The 22,727-nt window shown below is 43.9% G+C and overlaps 1 protein-coding gene across 1 annotated transcript in view; it reads right to left on the reverse strand.

Annotated features, from left to right (window-relative positions):
- The window catches only part of HEPHL1 (hephaestin like 1), a 420,608-nt gene extending 406,221 nt beyond the window's left edge, over positions 1–14,387 (reverse strand). Inside the window, exon 1 of the mRNA XM_069202431.1 lies at positions 14,112–14,387. Coding sequence (XP_069058532.1) covers positions 14,112–14,281 — 170 coding nt within the window. The 5' untranslated portion in view covers positions 14,282–14,387. The remainder of the gene's footprint in view (positions 1–14,111) is intronic.
- Between the last annotated feature and the right edge of the window lie 8,340 nt (positions 14,388–22,727).

The raw sequence follows: 22,727 nt of genomic DNA on the forward strand, positions 1-22,727 counted from the left end.
TCATGGCTGGGCCTTTCATTCCACCTCAGTGCGGGAGGTCTGTATAGAAACACAAGGGTGCATGAAGTGTGGGAACCTGCAGCGTGGGGTGATCCCCTACATGTATGTGGGACAATCCAGGGGGATCAATGCTAATTTAAACATATGCAGTCTCCCTTTCCCCCTTGATCTCCTCTTCTCTCCACACTCCACCCAAATCAACTACAGTAGTGTTGTTCTAGTTCTGAATTTACACCCACCTCAATGGATCAGAAGTTTAGGTTCACACTTCCTGGGACAACTTAGGTCCATCAGGTCTGCTGGCCAGAGCGAAGGGACACCTCAACATTTTATCGTGTCCAGGAACAGATCACTTCTAAATATTTCAACAAAGGAGATGGGCTGTGCCGTCCAACACTAGCATTGCCTGTACAGCTATAGCTAGAATAGCTGAGACAGACGAGAAGCCGAGTCCAGTTGAAGGAGTTTCTGGGTCACCTATGCAAACCACGTGAGTATTATAGGATGCTTTACATCAACCTCACAACCAGAGAGACCCTGTAGATTTTGTACTACTAATTTCTACGGGATTCAACTCTGCTAACATGAAGCATACTTGATATGGGTTTGATTCTCCCAAAACCTCAAGTGTATCCTTTAGCATGAGTGTCCAGTTGTCCTAGCATCTAACTGCCTTGGTTTCAGGATAGAGGCTGGGCCCATGATGTACGTATTCAAACTTACGCTTTTTCTCTAAGAAATTCTGTACACAAGTACAGAGCAGGGCACAAGTCGGGGGTGCCCACAGGTGGACCCCAGCTTTTTGACAAGGTGAACACCGCCCTCCCTGCCAAGAAGTTGGGCCACGATAAAATATGCTGAACTTGCCCCAGTGTTACTTTCTTACACTGGGACACTTAGCTGTGCCTGCATGCTTTCGGTATCCGACAGGTCTTTCGTATTTTCACCTCCAGGTGGGCCCTGGACACAGCCTGATTTAGACGGCCATCAGTCCTTCTTTTTTTGCAGTATTATCCTCGCTGGGAGCTATGTGGAGCCTTGTCTAAATGCCAATGCATAGGAAGGGAATCAATGGCACACAGCCTAATATTACTTCACAAGCATGTAAGAGAAACTATGATTTAGAGACAGCTTTTGACTTTTTTTCAATCCCTACATATAAGTGACATGCATGCACTGTAAGAATGTCTAATGTATTGGTCTGTACGAGTTTTTATTTATATTATAGCACTACTCATCCCAATGCAGTGTGTCAAAGAGATCTATATCGCCTGCATACATTGTACAATGAAAATAAATGATACAAGTGCGGAGCTCAACGTACACGATGTGCTGTATATAATAATCAGTCATAGATTTGTAGAGCACAGCTAATCAACCATAGGGTCTCAGTGAGAACTGCAAGGTGTAGGAGACAGATTGTTTTTCATAGTGCACTATGCTATATCAGAAACATCACAATTTATGAACTGCAAGTAACAAAAGGACCTCTGTGTTAAAAGAAGTAACCTGTCTACATAAAATATAAATCTGTCATCTGCATGTCACATGATGCGATTGCCAGGAGACAATTAACTCTTAATGCTACTTTAAGTCAAAACTGTGACTGAACCACAAACAGATCTTGGAAGGCAAATGCATTAACCTCTAGAGTTCACTTATCATTTTAATCCCTGAGATGTATTGGCAGAACAAATATGTCTGAAGCAGGAGCCTTAACCCTATAAAATAGTTTAAAATTCAGTCTTTGCAACTAATTAAGCCAGAACAGATTTACTGTCACATTTCTCTTTATTGCCAATATCTTTGTGATTTTTTTTTTTTTTAAGTACTTAGTTGAGGGCCACATTTTGAGTCTGGGTTGCATCACTTTTTGGCACAGTTGTATGCAAAATCTATTTTGGGATTCACAAAGCCATGCAAATCCAGTTTGTGCTGCCTTGCATGAGGTAGATGTTAAATGGGTTATGCAGTGGCATTCCTGTGCATCCACCCATGTATTTTGGCGCAAATCCCATATTTACAAAGGCTTTCTGCAGGACACATACAAAGAAGAAATAGTCTTATAGAATAGTATTTGCGTGGCTTTGTGAAAACAATACAAAACAAATTAACACAAGGCAACGCATTGCATTAGGTAGGTGTTACAAGGGTAGCACTTAGGCGTTCCTGTACACCCACCCATGTATTTTGTCACAAACCCATATTTACAAAGACTTGTAAGCAGGGGTTTGTGCCATAATGCTGGGCCTACCCGAGGCTGGTTTAACCAGGAGAAATATATTTATTTGTCCTCATTATGTTTTTATTTGCAGGAGTGCTGAATTCTGCAACCCATGCAAAGAGGAAGTAGCCTCAGTATGCTTTTTGTGCTGTCCCCCTTCCTGAACAAAACTATCCTGACCACAACGCTGGCACCCTTGAGCCATGATGCTAGGATGCCTGTGTTGGTGCTAGGCATCCACATGTTCACTAGCACTAGGAGAGAGTAGAACGGCGCCATATCTTTGAACATATAGTGCTGTTCTACTTTATCCCTTTCACGCAACATAGCAAAGGAGCTTCGCTTGCTGCGATGTGTTACGTGCAATTGTGTATAATTGGGCCTCAATGTCAGACTGCTTTTCATGACTCTCGCCCCTTGGTGGATCCACACCTTTTTTGTGGTCATGCCCGGACCTCCAATTTATGTGTTCCTTCTCACTTCACCATGGCCCCTCTTGGCATTCGGGGTTCCTAACATCGCACACAGGCCCACAGTCCCTTTAGGTAACAGCACTGGACAGGGTAACTGCCCTCTTCTCAATTCCTTGATGCACCAGGTAATGGTCCTCCATCTTCACAGTGACCCCCACCTGGCATACAGAAAGACACCAACTTTCTACTTTCACTTTGCGAAATTGAGCAACTAGATGAACATCTCTTTGTTTTCTCCTATTTCACATAAAACATTTGTGTTTTTCTTTAATTCTTGGCGCATGAGGTTATAGTGTGGTTAGCCACATGAAAGTCAAGTGTTACGTGCATCCTATATGTGGACTAGATTGTTGTGGGCCAATATTACAGCCTATTAAATCAAACACAAGAGGCAGATTTGCCTAGGATCATACAATTTGGTCAAGCTGAGAAGCCAGGATTGATTCAAGGTTTTCCGTTTTTACACTGTTAATGTCAGTAGCTAGATGGCCATCTCTGTACTTCTCCTGTTTTACATCAAAGGTTAATGCTTGGTCTATAATTCTTGGTGCCTGGCACTAGAGGTGGGAGTTTGGGTGGCTTGCAAAAGCCACTTGCACGTCAATTATCATTTGCACACTATAAATGGCATAGATCATTATTGCACATGAAACACCATTATAGTTCATTGAATCGCAAAAGCGATGCATCTACCTATCACTCATAGTTAAGCCCCAGTTCAGCTTCCATTTATTGCTGTATGTTTGTGAAAGTGCATAGACCGGTGCATTTATGTTAAACTTGTCAACTAGAACTGATTGTTTCATGTTTGGTCACTACCACAGATTGATGTGCACTTATTTGTCTACTTTAAAAAAACAAAAAAATAATAATCACATGCTCGCTTCTTCTAGCATTCATGCTGAAACAGTAGATGTTTCATTTTGAGGGCTGTCTTGCTTTATCCTGCTTGCTCCCCATGACCCAAATATTTCAGTTTTGTGAAAAAGCATCTAAATTTGTCAAAACAAAATTGTTTCCAAACACTTTAAATGATGTGCTTAATTTACCAATACCAATCATTAAATGTTGAAGAGCTGTTTTACTTCAAGGGAAGACAGGTTTATTTTTTGTAGTTCTGGGAATTCGAAAGAGTTGGATATGGCTGTGTTAAACTTTGCCAAGTTGTTACCCTGCCTGGGTTTGGCTGGTCTTGTTCTTTGCCCTTCTCACTCCTACCTACTGCAGTAATGCTCCAAGTTTGCAATGTACTTTACTATAGCTTTACTGTTACATTTGTCTAGGGTCTGGCAAATTAATGTAATTCAGAGTTATGGAAAGTAAGGGATGAAAGATTGTGTCTGCTTACATAGAGCTGGTTCCTCCAGGATGAGGTTATAGTGAATGGGTGAGCCCAGAGGTCACTGTTACTGCAAACAAGAAGTGCACCATATTGGCAATGTAACATGTCTTTGATGTGCAAAGTTAGCAAGTGTAGTCTTAAATAGATTCTTATTACGGACCGTAGTTTGTGGGGTCTCGCACTGTTCCTAAATCTCCACAGGTGTAGATTGTCTTTGCAAACTAGCAATATTTCCTTGTAGAGGCAAATATTTTCTTTAAAGTACTAGTTGGGACTGGAATTGCATGTGCCCTTTTCTTATGAGTTATCTTCATCATTATTTCCTTCTATCTTTGGATACAGGGTGACACTTATTTTGATGTGAAAAGTATGGCACTTTGTGTGGGTACTGGTTCCAGGGTGAGCTGTCCTTTGGTTGTGCTGGTGAATGTAAGGGTGATTTAGATATAGTTATGCCAACAATAAGAAGATGAGCAATGTCTGCTGCAAAACGTGAAGGTGACATTTTAGGATGGCAGTATATTTTTCTTTCACTACCCTACACTTGCTTGTACTATATTTTATTCTTGCAGGTTCTTTTTTCACCCCCTTTTCTGCCTTTATGGTTGAGTTCCTACTTCTCTTCCTTTCCTTTTTTCTCTTACTTTGGGTCATGGTCTGTTAGCTAAAGGAGCCTCAAACTCCTAAAGTGAGTGCAGGTGCCCACAACTGACACATTTAAAGGTGTATATGGTAAGATAATCTTACTTAGCTTCGGAAAGCAGTCTCACCTCCAGACAGCGCAGGCAGCAAAAGCAATAACATCTAAATGGAAATGTGCTGCACATAGGATATTATGCCTGGTGGAGTGGGTTGGCGGCGAAGTTAATTTCTTCAATCTTTAGGTAAAGGAACTTTTACAGTAATAAAGGCAAAACTGTTTTATGTGTAGCTTACAAAAAGCACAGGTCTTCCACCTAAATCAGGAGTGGTGGCCTCTATACTGCTCAATAAACACTTCACAATCCCTGCAAGCATGCTGGATGGTTTCCAAGCAAGGCAATAATCAAGCTCACTTCATGTCCAATGCCTTGGCCACTGATCTGTGTCAAGTTTCAGCACTGTTTTCTGCAGTTAATCAGGTCTCACTGCAGTCAGTGTACCGATTACATAGCTTTAGATGTTACTAATTCAACTCTGTGGTTCTAATTACATTAATTCTACACAATGGACAAAATGTGAAGTGGCATGGCATGATTCAAACAAATTTGTATTCTACATATAGGTCTCAGCAGTAGTAGACAATTACCAAAACAGATAAATGATCAGTTCACCACTTTGCTCAATTTTGTAGGATTGGAAATTGACCTGGGGTAGGCCTCATAATTTTAGTGTACACTCATAGTCAGTGTGGTTTACTGTCTTGTCTGCAAAGACAATTGTTAAATCGAAGATAATCCACAGACCAGGAAGATATTTAACGAGCTTTATTCCATAAAAAGATTCCTCTTCAGATAACGTCCCAGCCTCCCCTTTCAACTCCACAACGTCCTCTGCTCGCGCTCACAGCTCTGCCCCACCATTCTAAGAACCTCTCCAGGTTCTAACTCACGGCTATTAGGATATAACAACAATCCATTATATAACTATGGGAAGGGCTGCCTTAGCGAGCAGCTTCACTTCACTTTGGCATACCGAGACCAGAGACGTATTGAAATGGGGCGTAACTTGCATGGAAAAATCAGTTCTGCAAGTTCCAAAGAGATATCTGCATAGCTTATGGGTCATCCTGGAATTTCTTATTTCTCTGGCTCAGCTCGGGACCAGAACCCAGACCTTTTGTCATCCTGCTGGGCTAATTACATTTCACTCCAGTGGCCGGAACAAAGGGAACAATTAACAGTGCTTAACTCAGCTACTGAGGAGGAAAGGGACGGGGTAGAATGCTCTGCATTCAACAAACAGTTGTCACACTATGCCAGGGATGGGCCTGCCCAAGCCCACTAAACAAAGGAGGGAGTCCAGACCTCTGACGCCAACCCAGGAGGGAGCTCCCCCTGAAGATTTTTTGGGAAATGTTGTGGCAGTGATGTCAGACAGGGGGAAGAGCAGAGGTCCCCAGTGCAGATGTGGCAAGTGACTCCATTTTTGAAATGTCCCAGCAGGCTGTGCAGGAAGGTTGGGCTGAGAGGTGAAGTGGCAACCCGGAATAGGCAAAAGGTGCATCCCTTCTAGAATTTCCTTTCCCCACCTAGAAGATCTTGCACAGACTCTTGAATGTGACTTTCTGCTGGACACTGGGAATGGAGGCAGCAGCCAAGGACAATTGGAAGGAAGAACCCCTCTGATGGCCATCTGGACTAAGGACTCTGATTTACGTTGACCCCAGGACCAGTGGTGCTCTCCCCAGGACCAGGGAAGCTAGCCCCACTGCAACCCCTGAGGATGAGTTCAGGAAAAGACTGGGCCTCTGCGCCAAGAGGGAGAGAGGCCCAGAGAAAAACAAGGCAAAAGGCTGGCGCAGGGAGCCAGTGAAATAAGCGCTCTACAAAGTTTGTCACTTTTGAGGCCAGAACTCCTAAAGAAACTGCTCCAGAAAGCTAGGTCAGTTTATTTATCTGGGTGCCTGGGACCCCAACTATAGGCCCCTGGCTGCCACTATAGGCGAGGGAGTGCCATCTCGCTTCCCCAAATGAGAAAGGATGGGGACCAGGACTCCAACCCTCGGCTCCAGCATGGAGAAACTATAGCGGGGGCACGCCTCCCAACCCCAGAGGCATGGCTAGCCCACCCGGCTCCTTGCGCCCTTGTCTGGTGGGACCTGGAGGTCGTCACATGTCACAGCACCTTGCTCGCAGGATCGGACAAGGCAGGAGAAACCTGCTGACTCCTGTGGCAGCACAGAGGAGTGTTTCCAGCACAGGATGCCGGTGGGGTCAGCCAGGATGGGCTCCCTGGGCTGCCCCCAACCAAAGCAGAGCATGAGGTACCTGGGTGGGACTGGGTACCCCACACAAAGAAATGTACCTTCCTTTTTTTCAAATGCAAAAGCACAGACTGGACAATCATTTATTAAGTGTTATTAACATGTACCAGTGAATGGTGATTACTAGCTCACACCAACTCCCTGAGAGGGCATTTGACCGACTGCTTCACTACCCTGAGAGTGGCAAGTGCTACATTGGGGTGTTGGGTTCCTGTGGAGGACAAATGTGGACCCATTGCTTGTGCAGTCCACTCGACTAATGGCCCATTTTCTTACAGTCATTTGTGAGAGTGAATAGCCTGTGTAGGAGATTCTCTGTTCATTTCAGAAGGTTTCTGAGACTATACTGACAATGGTGGGAGTGAGATTAGAGAATAACTGCAACCTTTTTTGAGGGAAGTAAACCCATTACCAGTGACTTTGAAATTGGTTTCAGCACTAGGAACTTGTGTAACACCTAACAGTTGTTATATGGCACATCTTTAGAATGGTCAAAGTGTGCTAAAATTGTCAATGTATATTATGGTGGTACTTTAGGTGGATTAATACATATTATAGCTTTGATATTCACATTTGCAGTTTCTAGTATTTTTAATGCAATACGTGAACTGTGTTTTGTTCTTGGTGCCAGGTTTAGTATGCCTATCTCGTATCACTTAGTGGCTTGTCAACTTTAGTTAGTCAAAAAGCAAACTTCATCCACATTTGGGATGATAATTCCTTCAAAGAGAGAGACCTGCCAAACATGTGTGAGGTCTTAAGATCTGATGTCACTTCTTGAGATGTCATAAACTGTGAGGTCCTGGGTTCTGATGACAGTTCCTGTGATGTCACTTCGTGTAATGTCATGCGCAGTGATATCAATTGATTCATGCCTAACTTGGTTAGTACCTCCCGCACACGTCTGCCTTTTTAGGGCTTGTGCCTTTGTACAGATTAAAAGTCTGAAAGAAGGACAAGAATTTTGGCTGTTAGCCCTGAAGTTGTAGAACTCTAAACTGAGGAAGAAAAGTCCCTTTACTTGCATCTGAAAGGAAGAGAAGCTGGTAGACTGCCTTGTGATCAGAGTAAGTTCACCTGAAAAACTTAAAGCACCCTCCCTCCTCTGCCATTCACCTTGAAGGAAAAAAACTCCAGTGCCATGGGAATTCATACACTGATTGGCCATCATTCTATCCACACAGGTTATTGAATGGTCATGAACATTGTGCACAGTGCATGCAACTTGACAACTTGCCTTGCACCTAACCAGGTGGTATGTTCACAAACTGGATCTTTCATTGCCACATCCAGAGCCGACCGCCACTGTTGTCCTCCGACTCAGCCAGCCCACACTGAAGGCACCAAGGTAACCATGGGTGATGGGAGCCACTCTATTGAACTGTTCACCTGCAAGCTGTACCAGCAAATTGGCCAAAGCCGCAACTGTGAAATGGCTACAGCTGCCCCTGCAAAATAGCAAAAGCTGCACCTGTAAAGTGCCCAAAGCTGTACCTGCGAATTGGCCAAAGCTGTCTAAGAAAACTAGGCTTTTTGCAGATGTCCCCCACTTTTTGCCCACATTTAGACTACTAGATGCTAGTTTTGCAACACAGACAGTGCACTGGAACCTGCTAACCAGGCCCCAGTGTCTGGTTAGCCTTAAACTGGTTTGTCGCCTGATAATTCTCTGACTGGCAAAAGCTTTGCCCCCTTATAAGTCCCTAGTAAATGGTACCTGGGGAACCCATTGCATAGGTGGTAAATGGATCGGTCCCCAAAGATGTAGCATGTTTGTGCCACTCTAAGTGACCATTGCAATCCAGTGATAGCAGACCTGCCACTTCAGGAGCAGTGCCAACTGCTCGATATCGGCTGCCCTCACCATGTGTGGCACAAGCCCATGCACTGCTTTACATGTATGTCAGAAACCGCTGAGGAAGGCCTCTGCAGCCCAGGAGGCAGGTTGCAGTATATTTAAGAAACAGGCATGTAAGCACCAGCTTATGTGTCTCTATATTGTATTTTCCATTAAAGCACACTATAAGTGATAGCTGGGCAATAGGATAACTTGGGACTCGCACCTGGGCAGACCCGGTTTACTAGCTCCATTGTGGTACTGCCTAGATATGTTGAGACTGGTGTCAAACAACATGCCTTCTCTCCACTGATATGAATCTGGTGTTGAGGGACGGCTGGCATGTACCCAGCTGGCACTTTCGAGGTTACCCACCTGTTTGCTCCAAATTCTTTGTGCTCTGGCTGGTCTGCCTATGCTTTTCCCATGCCTGCTGCGGCTGCTAAGACACGGTTCTGACCTCCTGCCATGTAGTGTAGGCACACACACACACACACACACGAGTCAGAGACACAACGGCTGAGGCAGGAAGACTGCACACCTCCCACCCCCACTCCCCAGCCGGGCTATTGAACAGGCACATTAGAGTGGTGAGCTTTAAAGGCTTCACTGCCCCGATAGCCATCTGTGCTGTCCCCAAGAGGTGGAAACAATGCTCCCACTTACCCCAGGCACATTTGCTAGTGGTCAGGCTGGAAATTAGATATGCAGGACAGTGCACACCCCCAGCAACCTGATCACACCTCTAGGGTGAGCAGCCCAGTCTGTGCACTAAATTTTTATTTCTGCCATCTTAGGACTGGCAGAATAGAGGATTCTGGGTAGCAAAAGATGACCCACCCCACTGAAAGTGATCACCTAAGAGGCAGATTAGCTGTAAGAACTAGCTGCCCATTGGCCACTACATCCTTAACTCCCCTACATCCAGGATTTAAGGGACACCTCACACCAGAACCTCAGATCTGATCAACTAACTTTGAAGGACCAAGAGGAGCCCTGTCACTGACAAATGGACATTGCCCATTGTAACAAAGCAAAAGAGGGGTACTTCTGTCCCCGAGGCAACAGACTGGGAACTGAGTGAACGACCCTCGTCCTTGGCTAAAACTTGGCAGTCCCAACCAGAGAAGCACCCTCAGTGTCCCTTGGACTAGTGATACTAGTCTCCTGAAAACTGCAGGTAAAAACACTTGCAGGGTCAGAAGATCACCAGCCATCTAGTTCTCTGTGGGATCACCCACATGCAGGTGGTCTAGTGTCTTCTGGAAGTTGTATCACCTGTTCCGAAGTTTCAGGCCGCTACATCACTCCCCCGGACCCTGTGAAGTTCCCAAAGCTTTTTGTCACCTTTACCGCTGCCAAGACTTGGTGGTTGCCAGCCCAGCTAACTGACCAGCACACTCGACGATGCAACTGCAGGGCACATTGTGCAGCCTGCATCACCAACCCAGCCCCAGCTGGGTTTATGCATCTTCTTCCCTACATTGCTGTGTAAGCGGTATAACCAGCACCGTTGTGAGTCCTGCTCAGCACCACGGACAGCCAGGATAACTCTGCATCAGGGGCGCCACGGGCCAGGTAAATTTGAACTGGTTATCGTGGCCTGGTCCTAGGACCCGCCCTACCTTAACCTTGTGAGTGTGCCATGTAACTCAACCTCTAAATGGTGTTTTGTCACTAGTGTTTTTGCTCTATTGACTTCAATGCAACGTCTAAATGCCATTTTTGTAGTAATTTGATTTTGCTTCAAAACTCTATAATCTGGTTATACTTATGCAGTTCTGTTCATTTTGGTGTCTAAATTAAGTTAAAAATTAGCTCTATTTTTATAAAATTGGTGTCAGATTTCTTTCGAGTTGCGTCAATTACTTATCGTCTATGCGGGTACTCTGAAATGCTTAATACATGTTCCTCTAAGTAAAGCCTGACTGCTTTTTGCCACACTACCAGGCTTGAGCTAGGGACTTACTAGTGTGAATCCAAGGACCATCTTTGGGGTATTGTGAGATTATTACATGGTGAGAACTAACCACCCCCACCACATAATTCTCCACTTTCCTACAAACTGCACCTTCAAAATAGCTAAAGTAACACCTGTAAAATGGCGAAAAGCTTTGCAGCAGAACAGCTAAGAAACAGACTGTGTGTGTGAGCACGCATGTGCAGAAAACCAACATCAAGACAGATGTTACACCACATTTTAATAATAATTCAAGGATACATATGTATGTACAGTAAAACAAAAAAAGAAAATCACTGGTAACTGGAATCATAGTTATACAAAAGAAAATAATGTACAAAATGAAATGAGGATAACACAATCGAGAACAGCCATATAGTTTGAGGTCACTAGATGATAGAGAACATAAGCACAGTCCTAAAAACAATAAGCAATGTACCACACAGGAAACTCTACAAAGATTTAACACTGTTTCCAAACAATAGCTGATAATGAACACAGGCTCCTCCTGGGCAGAACATTTCAAAAGAAAGGATTCATAAAACCTGTTTCCGAATTGGTTACTTTGTAACAAGTAAATAAAGTTGTGTTTGTGGACCTACAAGCTCAGACACCTTAAATAAAGGCAAAAACACAGCAACAATTACATACTTACAAAGGGAGGAGGTAGTGCCTCGATGTTCAAAGGTATATTTACTGGCTCCAAGAAGGTATGCCCATCTCATGGTTTAGGGTTAGTGGTGTCGGGCAACCAAGATGCAGGCATCACACAAACCAGGTGCCCTAGAGACACTGGGTCAGCAGAACCACACACAGCGAGGAAAGACAACTTGTATGTGGAGGAGATGAGACCACTCTCAGGCTCAAAGAAGCAAATGCAAACCCAAGGAGCACAAAGTTCTTCTTGGAGGCACACAAGACAACTTACCGGGTTCTAGATCACCTCAACAATGAACACCACCACAAAAGTGCAGCAGCGAGGCAGGGTGCATGCCAGGTAATCACCATTCAGCTCACCTGCACTTTTACCTTTATATTTCTTGGGTAGCTCTCTGCCCATCTCTAGTGAGGGATTAAGAGAGCTTCTAGGTGCTATATCTCCGGACACCTTGAGCTGGCAGAATGAATCCTTGCAGGCAATGTCAGCAGCAGGACAGAACCTTACAGCTACCCTGCAGCTGTAGTGAGGCTTTCAAGCGTGTTCCAAGAAAAGAGGATAGCACAGCGAACCACAAACTGGAATTACCAACTGCATCAGAGCCAACGCAGGCCCTGGTTCCAAAGGTGCACCGTCACATGAACGGCCGCCCCAGCGTTTAGGAGTCCGTCCAGGCAGGTGATATACTGCCAATAAGTATGTTACTGATGAACACATTTTTCACACAGTGGACCCATGGTTTCATTTCTGCTAACGGCCGTCGGTGGTGGACACCAGTACTTATTTGTGGAACTAGGGCTTATTTTCCTTATCAGACTTTGATTCGGTGCAAGAGAAGTAGAAACAATGGAGAACAGTGGCCAGGGGTGAAAGCAGGGATGAAAAAGAACCTGCCAAAGTGAGATATACAGCAACTGAAGGAAGACATGAATGAAGTGGAAATCATTATCCGGCAAACCAGATATTCATCAACACATTTGGTGGGCACTCCTTAGAAAACGTTTGGGCCCATGCATTTGTTTCAGACGTTAACCATTGGGTGGGCCCTTAAAAATGTGTCAAGAAAAGCAAGGAGGTGTGTAGGGCTGGCATGGGTCAGTGTATAAGTAGCAAGTGGCTCTGAGGCCACGGTCTTCAAAAACCTTGATGAGCCGGGTATGTGTCACAACCAGAACTTACAAAAATGACTAAAGTGGTTCCGAGAAGCTCAAAATAAACCTTCATTAATTAAGGCAAGTGACAATGTTCTTTACCCTTCTCTTCTTTGACAGCCGTCGCCCAAAATTGCTCTAAAAATCTGAGCGAAGCTGGAACTACAAAATACACTTTTAGAGTTTCAAAATGATAATAGCAGCTGGCTTTTATGTTCCACCTCCAGCTGTGGAAACGGTTTGCACGTGTTACCCGACAAGCTGCAGGGGGTCTGGCTCGAGCAGTAAAAAGCCTGGTGCTCAAAGCCCCGCCCTCCTTCACCTTTGCTCCCTCGTGCCACGCAATTGTCACCCTGGAGAACAGCCTTCTTCAGTACTTAGTGTGCATTTTTCCTGCAAAGCCCTTTCAGGGACTAATTAACTGAATGACCTGTGAGCGACTGTTGCAAAAGGACTCCACAGTGCTGGAGGGCAGGAGTGGCATATACTTTTACTGGACCAGGCTTGAAGCCCTGGTATGCAAACAAAGCATTTACAGAAACAGGGCTGCCGTTGTTTCAGTCAAGGGTCAGCTGCCCCGGTCCCTTCACGTTTAGGTTCCTTTCGAGCGCTGGCGGGTTTATAAATTGGCGGACACGTCAGACTGGGAGAAAACGCAGAGCAGCAAATTTCAAGTGGGAAATTCAAAAATGTCGAACACGTGTCACCATATAGAGCTGACAAATGATCAAACGCCGGCCTCCTTATTTTTTAAAACCGAACACTGCAATACTGCCTAGTAAGGTGTACGGCATACCATAACATTAAGATTATGTGAAGTTGCCATATCTTCCCGACTATAAGCATCTGCAAACTAAACAGACCAGGTACGTGAACGAAAGCATTTATTGCAGCATCTATATCTACACGTCATACTTTCATAAACCAGACAGGCTGACTGTGCCTTTTAACGCCCCAACTCACCACCCCAATATCCCCCACCGCCTGCATTCACTCAGAATGGCACTCACGGACGCCCATGTTCTCAAACGTGCAAAATCTAACTGGACCACTCATTCAACAATACAACTCCTAGAGTGCATTCGTTTCTTAAAAGGAAGCTTATTTGAGGAAGCAACGTGACTTGGTGTCACGTGGTCACTGCACTGACTTAAAGTTCCAAAAACATTGTCTCGTGTGCTAAATAAATCACAGTGTGCTGTGTTGTACAGGAAGCGTTTTTTAGCCTACTAAAACCCATTACAGTGACACCTTGTGATAATGCACAGAAAGACTGCTGTTATGTGGGATGGTGCATCGAGAGGGTGATGCCCCTGCCAAGAAGGGGATAATGGTCTGCCCCTGAGGTAAGGGGCGAGTTAATACAATAGGCATTTGCTTGGTCTTCGAGAAGGCCACAATATAGCAATTAATTACCGAGTCCTGTACTTATTACACGCCGACCGCACAGTATCCCTGCACGCCTTCCCATCACACAACAGACTGCTTCAAAGTGACTTACTCATCATCTGCGATGGCTTGTCCTTTTATCAGATTTCTCCCACTTGGGGCGTAGTCCCAATCCAACTCTTCAATCCCGAAATAATGTGTCCTGGTGATTGATTCAACCGGACCAGGCTGCAGGCAGAGATAGGCTAGCGCCAGAACCCAGACGCTTGTTTCTGAACGCATTATATCTGCGAGACACGCTCCCTCTTCCAGTCCGTCCCTCGCACCCGGCTCAGCTGAGAGCAATGTCTAAACCAGAGCTGTGAGACAAGCTCCTCCCACCGCATTCAGGCTGCCAGAGGCGGACTGAGGAGAAAGCTCTCAGTGTTCCGTCTACTGCTGAGGTTGCTATGGCAACAGGATCTTTTTCCCTTTCCTGCGCTCCAAGGTGCACTGTTTATTGCAGAAGTTATATCAACGGGATGTAGCGTGACCCACCCGCCTGTAAATTTCAGGGGCCGTCCATTATTTGGATCTGACATTTTACGGGCACCTTTTGTGTGTAATTTTTGGGATTGCAGTGACCTGCATTGGTTCCCTGCAAGAAGCCTCAGAGGTCTGCGGACCTCCCTGTTGTAGCTGGCTTGCACGCCTCATCTGTGCCCACATGGAGCCCATCCCCGATGGGCCCGCTGTCACATACGGCACGACAGTGGGCCAGTTCTGGGCAGTTACATCATGCTGTCGGCTTCCTTCTGCTCCATTTTGCTTTTGTACAGGAGCTTTTTCAACCGCACCAGGGGAGAAGCTTTGGGGGACAGTATGGATGAGTGAGGGGTAGCATTTTGAAGTAGCTTATATAAAGACTTCAAAGTTCTTATGTGCCAGCATTTTTTAGGCAACAATGTCAGTTTAACTGTAGTGGGTAATGCATCTGTTAGAGAGATCTGAGTTTTGCCTAGTTACGGTTTTTTGTCTCATAAAGTTTCCTACAGTGATAATGTGCTTTCTGCAAAGCACAAGCTCTAACATGCAGAACAAATACTTGTTTTATGTGGATAGCTCAGTGGGTTACTGATGTTGTCACTGAGTTCTTTTTGTTACTAGCCATTGTTTTATCCCAATCTTTCATTATTTGAAGGTCGCTAGAAATGGGTTATTTTTCATAATAATAATAAACACTTATTACTAAAAACAACCCCAACCACCATGTTATGTCTTAAATACTGAGTTTCTATATTTCCCCAGGCCAGGCACTCGTAACATAAAATACCTTCTAGCAGGGATGACATCTGACTCCTACACCTTGTAGCCCTCATTGTCGTAAGTAACATTACTTATGCATTGACTCACACACATATAAGTCATTGGCTCTATATAAGATGTGTGTGATGTAACACACTCCAACACCCTACCCTACATACTTGAGAAGAGTAGCACTACAAAAGAAATTAAATGCACAAGAAAGAGGGTCAATGTGAAGATGAATGGTACGTTGGAGGGTGGTAGTAAGGGAATCTGTGGAGAGGTTGGTCTTTTGGGTGAACCAACAAAGACTTTCATGCGGACTGCCTCCAGCACTAAAGCTGGCCTATCAGGGGTGTAGCTAGAAGTAGATGCACTGATAAAAGCTCGAGCTACCCTTGAACCTGAAGCCTGGCTTTGGCACAAATTGAGGTCCCATTGGAGCCTTGAACCCATGCGGAGCTTTCACTTGGCTTCTTACCATCACCCCCATTCCAGATTCATGCACAAAGAAACAAAGCATTAACATATGAAGTAAGTAGGAGAGACAAATGGATACCCATTATGAGGCTGATTTGTTTACAGTGAAGCAGCAGTACCCGGAGTAATCACAGCTCTTCCTTAGCTACATTGTGTGATCTCAGGCTATTGTTTTATAAGACTGATCCTCCGTTTTCTTCACTTTTGCATGAATGCACCTTCAAATACACGAGTTTATAAAACAAGCTATACAAAAACCTATTGTGTTTGATTTAATATAGTATAATGTTCCTTTTCTGTACCAATCAGGGTCACATACAGGGTGCACATGACAACTGTCCTGCCTCTCAGTTAACTAGGAATGGTTCTAAGTCATGAGTTACTTATGCTCAATGAAAATCATCCTGAGCTACTAATAGTATTAGTGTTGTAAAAATGACCACAACAGACAAGGTTACATTAGTGGCCATCCATGCAACATTACCAGCATTGATCACATCAGTACCACAGGCAGGGTTGCCCACTGTAGTGTCAATAACTCTATCAGTTTTTAATCCTTGTACCTGGATAATACATAACAGCCACAGCTGCAACACCCCTGTCTGGCACCAAGATAATATGAGTAATACACCTCACAATGCCACAAGATTAATCACTCAAATAATGTAAATATATTTTGTAAATTCAACCATATATTAATTCAACCAAGCAAAAACTTTTAATTTAGTAGAACAGCATTGCACACAGGAGAGCTACTTGCAGGTAGCTGGAAAGCTTCTAGTAGCCCATGAGCTACTTAAATTAGCCTGCTCTAGGTTTATGTTTAAAAACGATCTTTTCTAATAAGTACTTCTCAGTGCGGTTGTATAATGTGATGTATTAATGTCAAAGCTTTTGCATGTTAAGGAAATACACTTTTTTAATTATGAAGAGACTTTAGCATATTTTACATGATGTTTTTGTAAGGTTTACATGGTAAACATGTTTAAAGCTCATGCGCTGTCTGTAAGAGCCAAGCCAGGCTCTTGCCTAGGCCGGTGGCTCGATTTGCTTCTTCATTTGTTGACTCACCCACTTCTAGGCATAGCTATCATTCCTGCAGAATGTGCGGCGCTCCAGGCCCTGAGGCAAAAAACACTTCAAGAGCTGAATGTGGTAAGGACTAGTAGGAAGGCATAGCCTATGAACAGAGGGATTTCATTTTAGTGTAACCTCTGTTTCTGTAAAGTTTTATTTCACCTTTTCAAATTAATGGAGAAGGAAGAGCAGAATTAAAAATGCCTAAAATAACATGACCGGTGTGCACTAATCTCAAAATCTTTCATTGTGAGAAAGGGAATGAGCAGAACAGTACCTGTGCTTCTGGTCAGACCACTCAATCTCCCCACGCCCATAAATAATTAATGTAACTGGTGTTCATGCAAAGCGGTTGGCCTTCCGGTCAGACAAACACCCCGTGCAGGAATCTTGGATGGATTTCTCCCTCATTCTTTGAAAAGTAGCCTTTTCTTAACAAACAGTGATTTTCTGTCTGTATGCATATGTTATTTCAGTAGCCCAACCCTAGCCAAAAGGCAGCAGAGCCCAGTATAAGGTGCAAAGCAAAATTTATATAGACCCCTGTGCTAAATCATTGAGGGGCATATTTACTAACATTTCACACAGCACAGTACAGTAACTAAAGATGCTGTGCTGCATTGCGTGAAAGTGAATGAGCAGAACAGTACCTGTGATTCTGGTCAAACCACTCAATCTACCCATCCCATAAATAATTCTTGTGACCTTGTGTAATGTAATTGGTGTTCATATGAAGCGGTGGTCCTTTTGGTCGAGTTCAACTCTATTTAAAAACTGCAATTTGAGGTGAAAACAGAGCATTAACAGAAGGAAAAAAACATAGATACCCATTTACAAATGCAAATTGCTAAAGGCATTTTTACATTACTGTTGTCAACCTTGCTCTGAGGTCATCACTGTTAGTAATCTTGTGTGGGGTGGCCCCTATGTAATCTTTTCCAACGTAGTTACTAATACCAGACTACTAACATTATAACTTGGTATGGTTTTCATCGAACATAAGTAGCTGTTATTATAAAAAAGGTTGTTGATCCCTGGCCTAGACAGAAATGTCTCAAACTGTCAAAGATGAGGTATGGAAATGTACTGCAAAAGAAACTGGATTGATCAAAAGGGCAGAACCAGTGAAAATAAAAGTGAAATCAAATGCAATATTTACTAGAACTAAACAGTACAGTCTTAGCAGAAAAGCAGAAGACGGAATAAAGCCAGTGATTAAGAGAATGATTGTGAAAGGAATTCCCTAGGAAGTACTTGGTAGTCCTTGTAATTCTCATGTGATGGGAGTTAAGAAACCAAGCGGGAAATGGAGAATAGTACCATCCCTTAGAAAGATTAATGGAATAGTTGTTCCATGTTATCCATTGGTACTGAATCCAGCAGTGACTTTGTTCCAAGTTCCATCAGATGCAGAATGGAATGCAGTCATTGACTGCCAAGTGTTCTTCTCTGTCCCTTTGCAAGAGCAATTCCAATTTCTTTTAGCATTCAAATGTTTGAATAAAGTTTTCATTTGGTATAGGATTCCACAAAGGTATGCAGAAAGTCCTTTATTTTTAGACAAATCTCGAAGAAACCTCTAGAAAGTTTAAGGTTGCCTTAAAATTCAGGCTTAGTTCAGCATATAGTTGACCTACTGGTTGCATCTAAGACAAAAGAGGACTGTAAACATAATACGATTGCCCTGTAGAATCATTTAGCTGAGAATGGACATAAGGTTTCTCCAACAAAAAATGCAGTATTGTAAAAAGGATGTGCTTTACCTTGGTCATCACATTGAAAAGTTTGTGCGGAAAGTCTCAAAAGAACTCATTTCTGCAATTGAGAAAGTAAGTCAGCCAACAACCCAAAAAGGAGGTTCCAATATTTGTTGGAATTGTTGGCTACTGATGTCAGTGGACTCTAAACTTTGCCTTAATTACTAAACCTTTAGTAAGGTTGACATGCGGTGATATACACAATCCAGTGCCATTTGACAAATAATTGAAAGACAGTTTGTGTCATGTGCCTGCAATTGGGATGACTGACTATAATTTAACATTATGTTTGTTCTCTCACAAGAGAGGTGGATGTACAATCTCAATTCTTACAAAGAGACATGGTTGTCTCATGCATCCACTGGCGTACCTATCAGCAGTGTGGGATTCAGTATCTGTAAGCCTTCCAGGATGTTTGAAATTGGTTGCAGCTGTTTGCGTTGCCATTAAACAGGGTAAGGTAATAGCTATGGGACATACTTTAATTGTATATGTTCCAAACTCAGTTGAGAGTCTTTTAACAAGAATGAGGACTCAGCATATTACTAACATCAGGCAGACTCTTTATGAACAGGTGATACTTGCAGCAGAGAACATCTCTATTAAGAGGTGCAATTCATTGACTCCAGCACACTACTTCCTATTTTAGACATTGTGAACACAGGGAAATTGATGATGATGCGCCTGAGAAAAATTGTATCAAAGTTACTAAACTATGCAGAAAATCAAGACGAAATATTAAAGAAAATCCAATGGAAATAGCTGATCTGATTTTGTTTGCTAATGGTTCTTGTTCAAGAGAACAATGTGGAGCACATAAAGCTGCCTATGCAGTGTGAACCATTTCAGAGACTTTAGAGGCATCCTTTCTGCCCAATGTAAACTTCTCCACAAGTGACGGAATTGGTTGCACTGACAAGAGCTTGTTCCTTGTCAGAAAAGATGGATGTAACAATTTGCACAGACACCCAGTATGGTTTTGGTGTTGTGCACGACTTTGACCAATATGGTCACATGGGGGCTTTATGATATTTTCTTGTACTCCCATAAAACAGTGCTTATATATAGGATTTGTTCAAAGCAATACAAAAGACAAAATAAATTGTTGAAGTCAAGTGTGTTGCTCATAAGACTGGAAAGCATTTAGCCACACTTGGGAACAGGTATGCAGATCAGATGACAGGATAATCTGCAATACAAGGTAAGGCTGTGTTAGAAATTATGTTTCTGGTTGGCAGAGGTATGCACCATGTCCAAGCAGGAACCACAATCATAGGGTAAATCACAAACACACTGTAAATTACCCTTAGCTTAGCCCCTGATAGCTTAGCACAAAGCAGTGAGGCTTAACATAAGAGACAATGTGTAAAGTATCTGTGCAACACTTAAAACAGTAAAAACACCACACAAAAAGATACACACCTGGTTAGACAATAGCACTTGATTTAATACATTAAACAAGACTAAAACTACAAAAATCCAATAAGTAGAACTTGAGTTTGATTTTTTAAAGAATAAACCATGATATAGCTCCTAAAAACATAAAGCTCCAACAGCAGGCAACTGGTCACCCTGGACCAGGTCAAAGTCAAAAGTTCACATCGACTGCGATGGAGTGCGGGTTGGATACAGCCCCAGATTATTCCCGCTGACGTTTTACCTGCTTAAGAATTGTGGCAAGAGTCCTGTTCAAGGGAAAGAAGTTTGTCGAGGAGCAAGAGTGCCACTGGAAATGGACGGAGGGGTGTGAAGAGCCAGCTGAGCATTGTGGAGAGGCAGGCTGCAGCCTCGTGGTTGCGAGTGGCAATATGTGCTGTGCGAAGAGAACAACTTGCGGCTGCTCGTGCTGGGTTTCTGTGCGAGCACTGATGTTCCAGAATGAACGGGTTCATTCTCATTCGCCAAGAGCCTAAAAGCTTGACTTAAAGAACTGAAAACATATTTTAAGGGCCCAGGACCTGAGAGGCACCTCTTGGGGTTCAGGAGTTCATTGAAGATGGGTCCAGGAGCTGTGGGAAGCCAGTTATGTCCCTGAGGGTCAGATCAGGAGGCTAGCAAATTAGCCCTTGTTGTCACTCTGGAGTCGATGAGCACAATGAAGTTGCAGGTCCATCTCTTCTCACCCAGGCAACGAGGTCATTAGGTCAGCACAGCTAGGCAGCAGTTCTATCAAAGCAGCATTTCAGCAGAGTGGTAGCCCTTGTAGCAGTACAGCAGTCCTTCTTCCTGATAGGGTATCCACAGGTCCAAGTGGTTTTGTCTGAAGTCCAGCATTTATACTTTGGTGCCCTGGTTCTGGAAGGTGGGAGAAGCTTCTAGACAGTGGCTTTGAAGTGCAAGGCATTTCCTCACCCCCTTCAGTGGCTCCAAGCTGGCTGAAGTGACAATACAAGGTCATTAAGCCCTTTATGTTTGGACAGGACACAGTCTATTCAGGTGCAAGTTGGGCTGTGCTCACTCCACCCCTCCATCAAGCAAGTTAATGACCCATTGAGACACACCTAATCCAACTACTGTTTGACTGTCTGGGAGGAACAGACAAAGCCAACTGCCAACTACACCCAGTCATGTGACCAGAGACAGGCTGCAGGCACCAAATGGCTAATGCAAGAAAACACCAACTTTCTAAAAGTGGCATTATCAGAACTGTGATTTAAAATCCAATTTAACCATAAGTTAGAATTTTAAATTGTGATTCGAGAGACACCAAACATGAATATAAATTAAACATGCCAATTGGGTATATGCCCATGTTACCATCTCAAGAAAGAAGCACCAGATGATGAGAAAAAGAAATGAGAGAAATCAGGTTAGAAAAAAATTATCAGGATTTGTTTGTCAGTGCCGAGAGCAAATATATACTCCCTGATGCAATGTTGTATCCAATGAGTAAATATTTGCATAACAAGGGTCATGCAGGAATAAATAGGCTTGTATGCATTTACAGAAAAAATGGGAACACACAAAATTTAAAGCTGTTGGTGAGGATGTTTGCAGTAGGTATTTGGTATGTCAATTAAACAACCATGGGAGAAGGACATTGACACTGATACATTATAATGGCAAATCAGAAGGCCCATTTACAAGACTCCAAGCAGACTTTATTGAGATGCCAAATTGCATTGGTTTTAAGAACATCTGAGTGACTGACTGCTTGTTTTCCAAATAGGTTGAGGTCTATCCCATCCGGTAATCAGATAGCCTTTCATTTGGCAAATTTTTATTGAAGGAATTGGTTCCATGGTTTGGCATTCTGACTTCTAATGAGGTAGATTGTGGTATACATTTTAAAAATGAGGTTCTGCAAACTATCTGTATTGCATTTGAGATTAAGCAGAAGTTCCACCAGAGCTATCAACCACAATCTTCAGCAGTGGTTGAAAGAGCAAACGTGGGGGACATGGCCTGGACGGGAATGGAGTGAGACATGTAGCGCCTTGAATCTGGATCTTCATGGGCCTTTAAAGCTGTGTGCGTACATTGGGGCCTGCCTGTGTCACCTCCTCTCATTGAGAAAGATGCTCAGGAGCCCCAAAGAAGCCGATGCGGGCCCTGTGCCTTGAAGGTTGAGACCATCCAGTCATGCCAACTGTTTCAGTCTGTGTGACCGTGGACCAGCTGCCCCTGTCTGTCGCTAACTGCCCCGTGGTGGTCTGTTGAGACCCCATCAGCCCACCATTGTGAGTACCCGGCATAGCAATGGAGTTCACCTGGGCTTCTCTTCGCAGGCCTGCTGATACCAGCCACCATTCTGTCATGCTACTAGCTGGACCCTCCACCTAGATCCTGGCCTTGAATCAGAAGCCCTCAACTGTTGGCAGCTGAGAAGACCTCTTGATGGGTTACCTGTGCCTCCTGTGCCTCTGTAATAAAACTGGAGGACAAGACAGCTGCCTCTGCTGTGGCTGGTAAGTCCTTCAGCCTCGTGTGTAGTAGGAGAGGGGCACATCCAGGACCCCTGGGACCAAACTGTTATGATCAGGGCCGAGGTTGGAGCTGTGATTCACACAGGGTAATGACTGCTCAGGGTTGGGCCAAGACTAGGCCACAAAAAAGCAGCTGCAGGCCCGCACCTTGCTTGGCCCCTCATTGGCTGCTCTGGGCCCATTAGGGCACCAGCCCCCACTCAT

Source organism: Pleurodeles waltl, chromosome 8 (assembly GCF_031143425.1).
Source record: "Pleurodeles waltl isolate 20211129_DDA chromosome 8, aPleWal1.hap1.20221129, whole genome shotgun sequence".
Lineage (NCBI taxonomy): Eukaryota > Metazoa > Chordata > Amphibia > Caudata > Salamandridae > Pleurodeles > Pleurodeles waltl.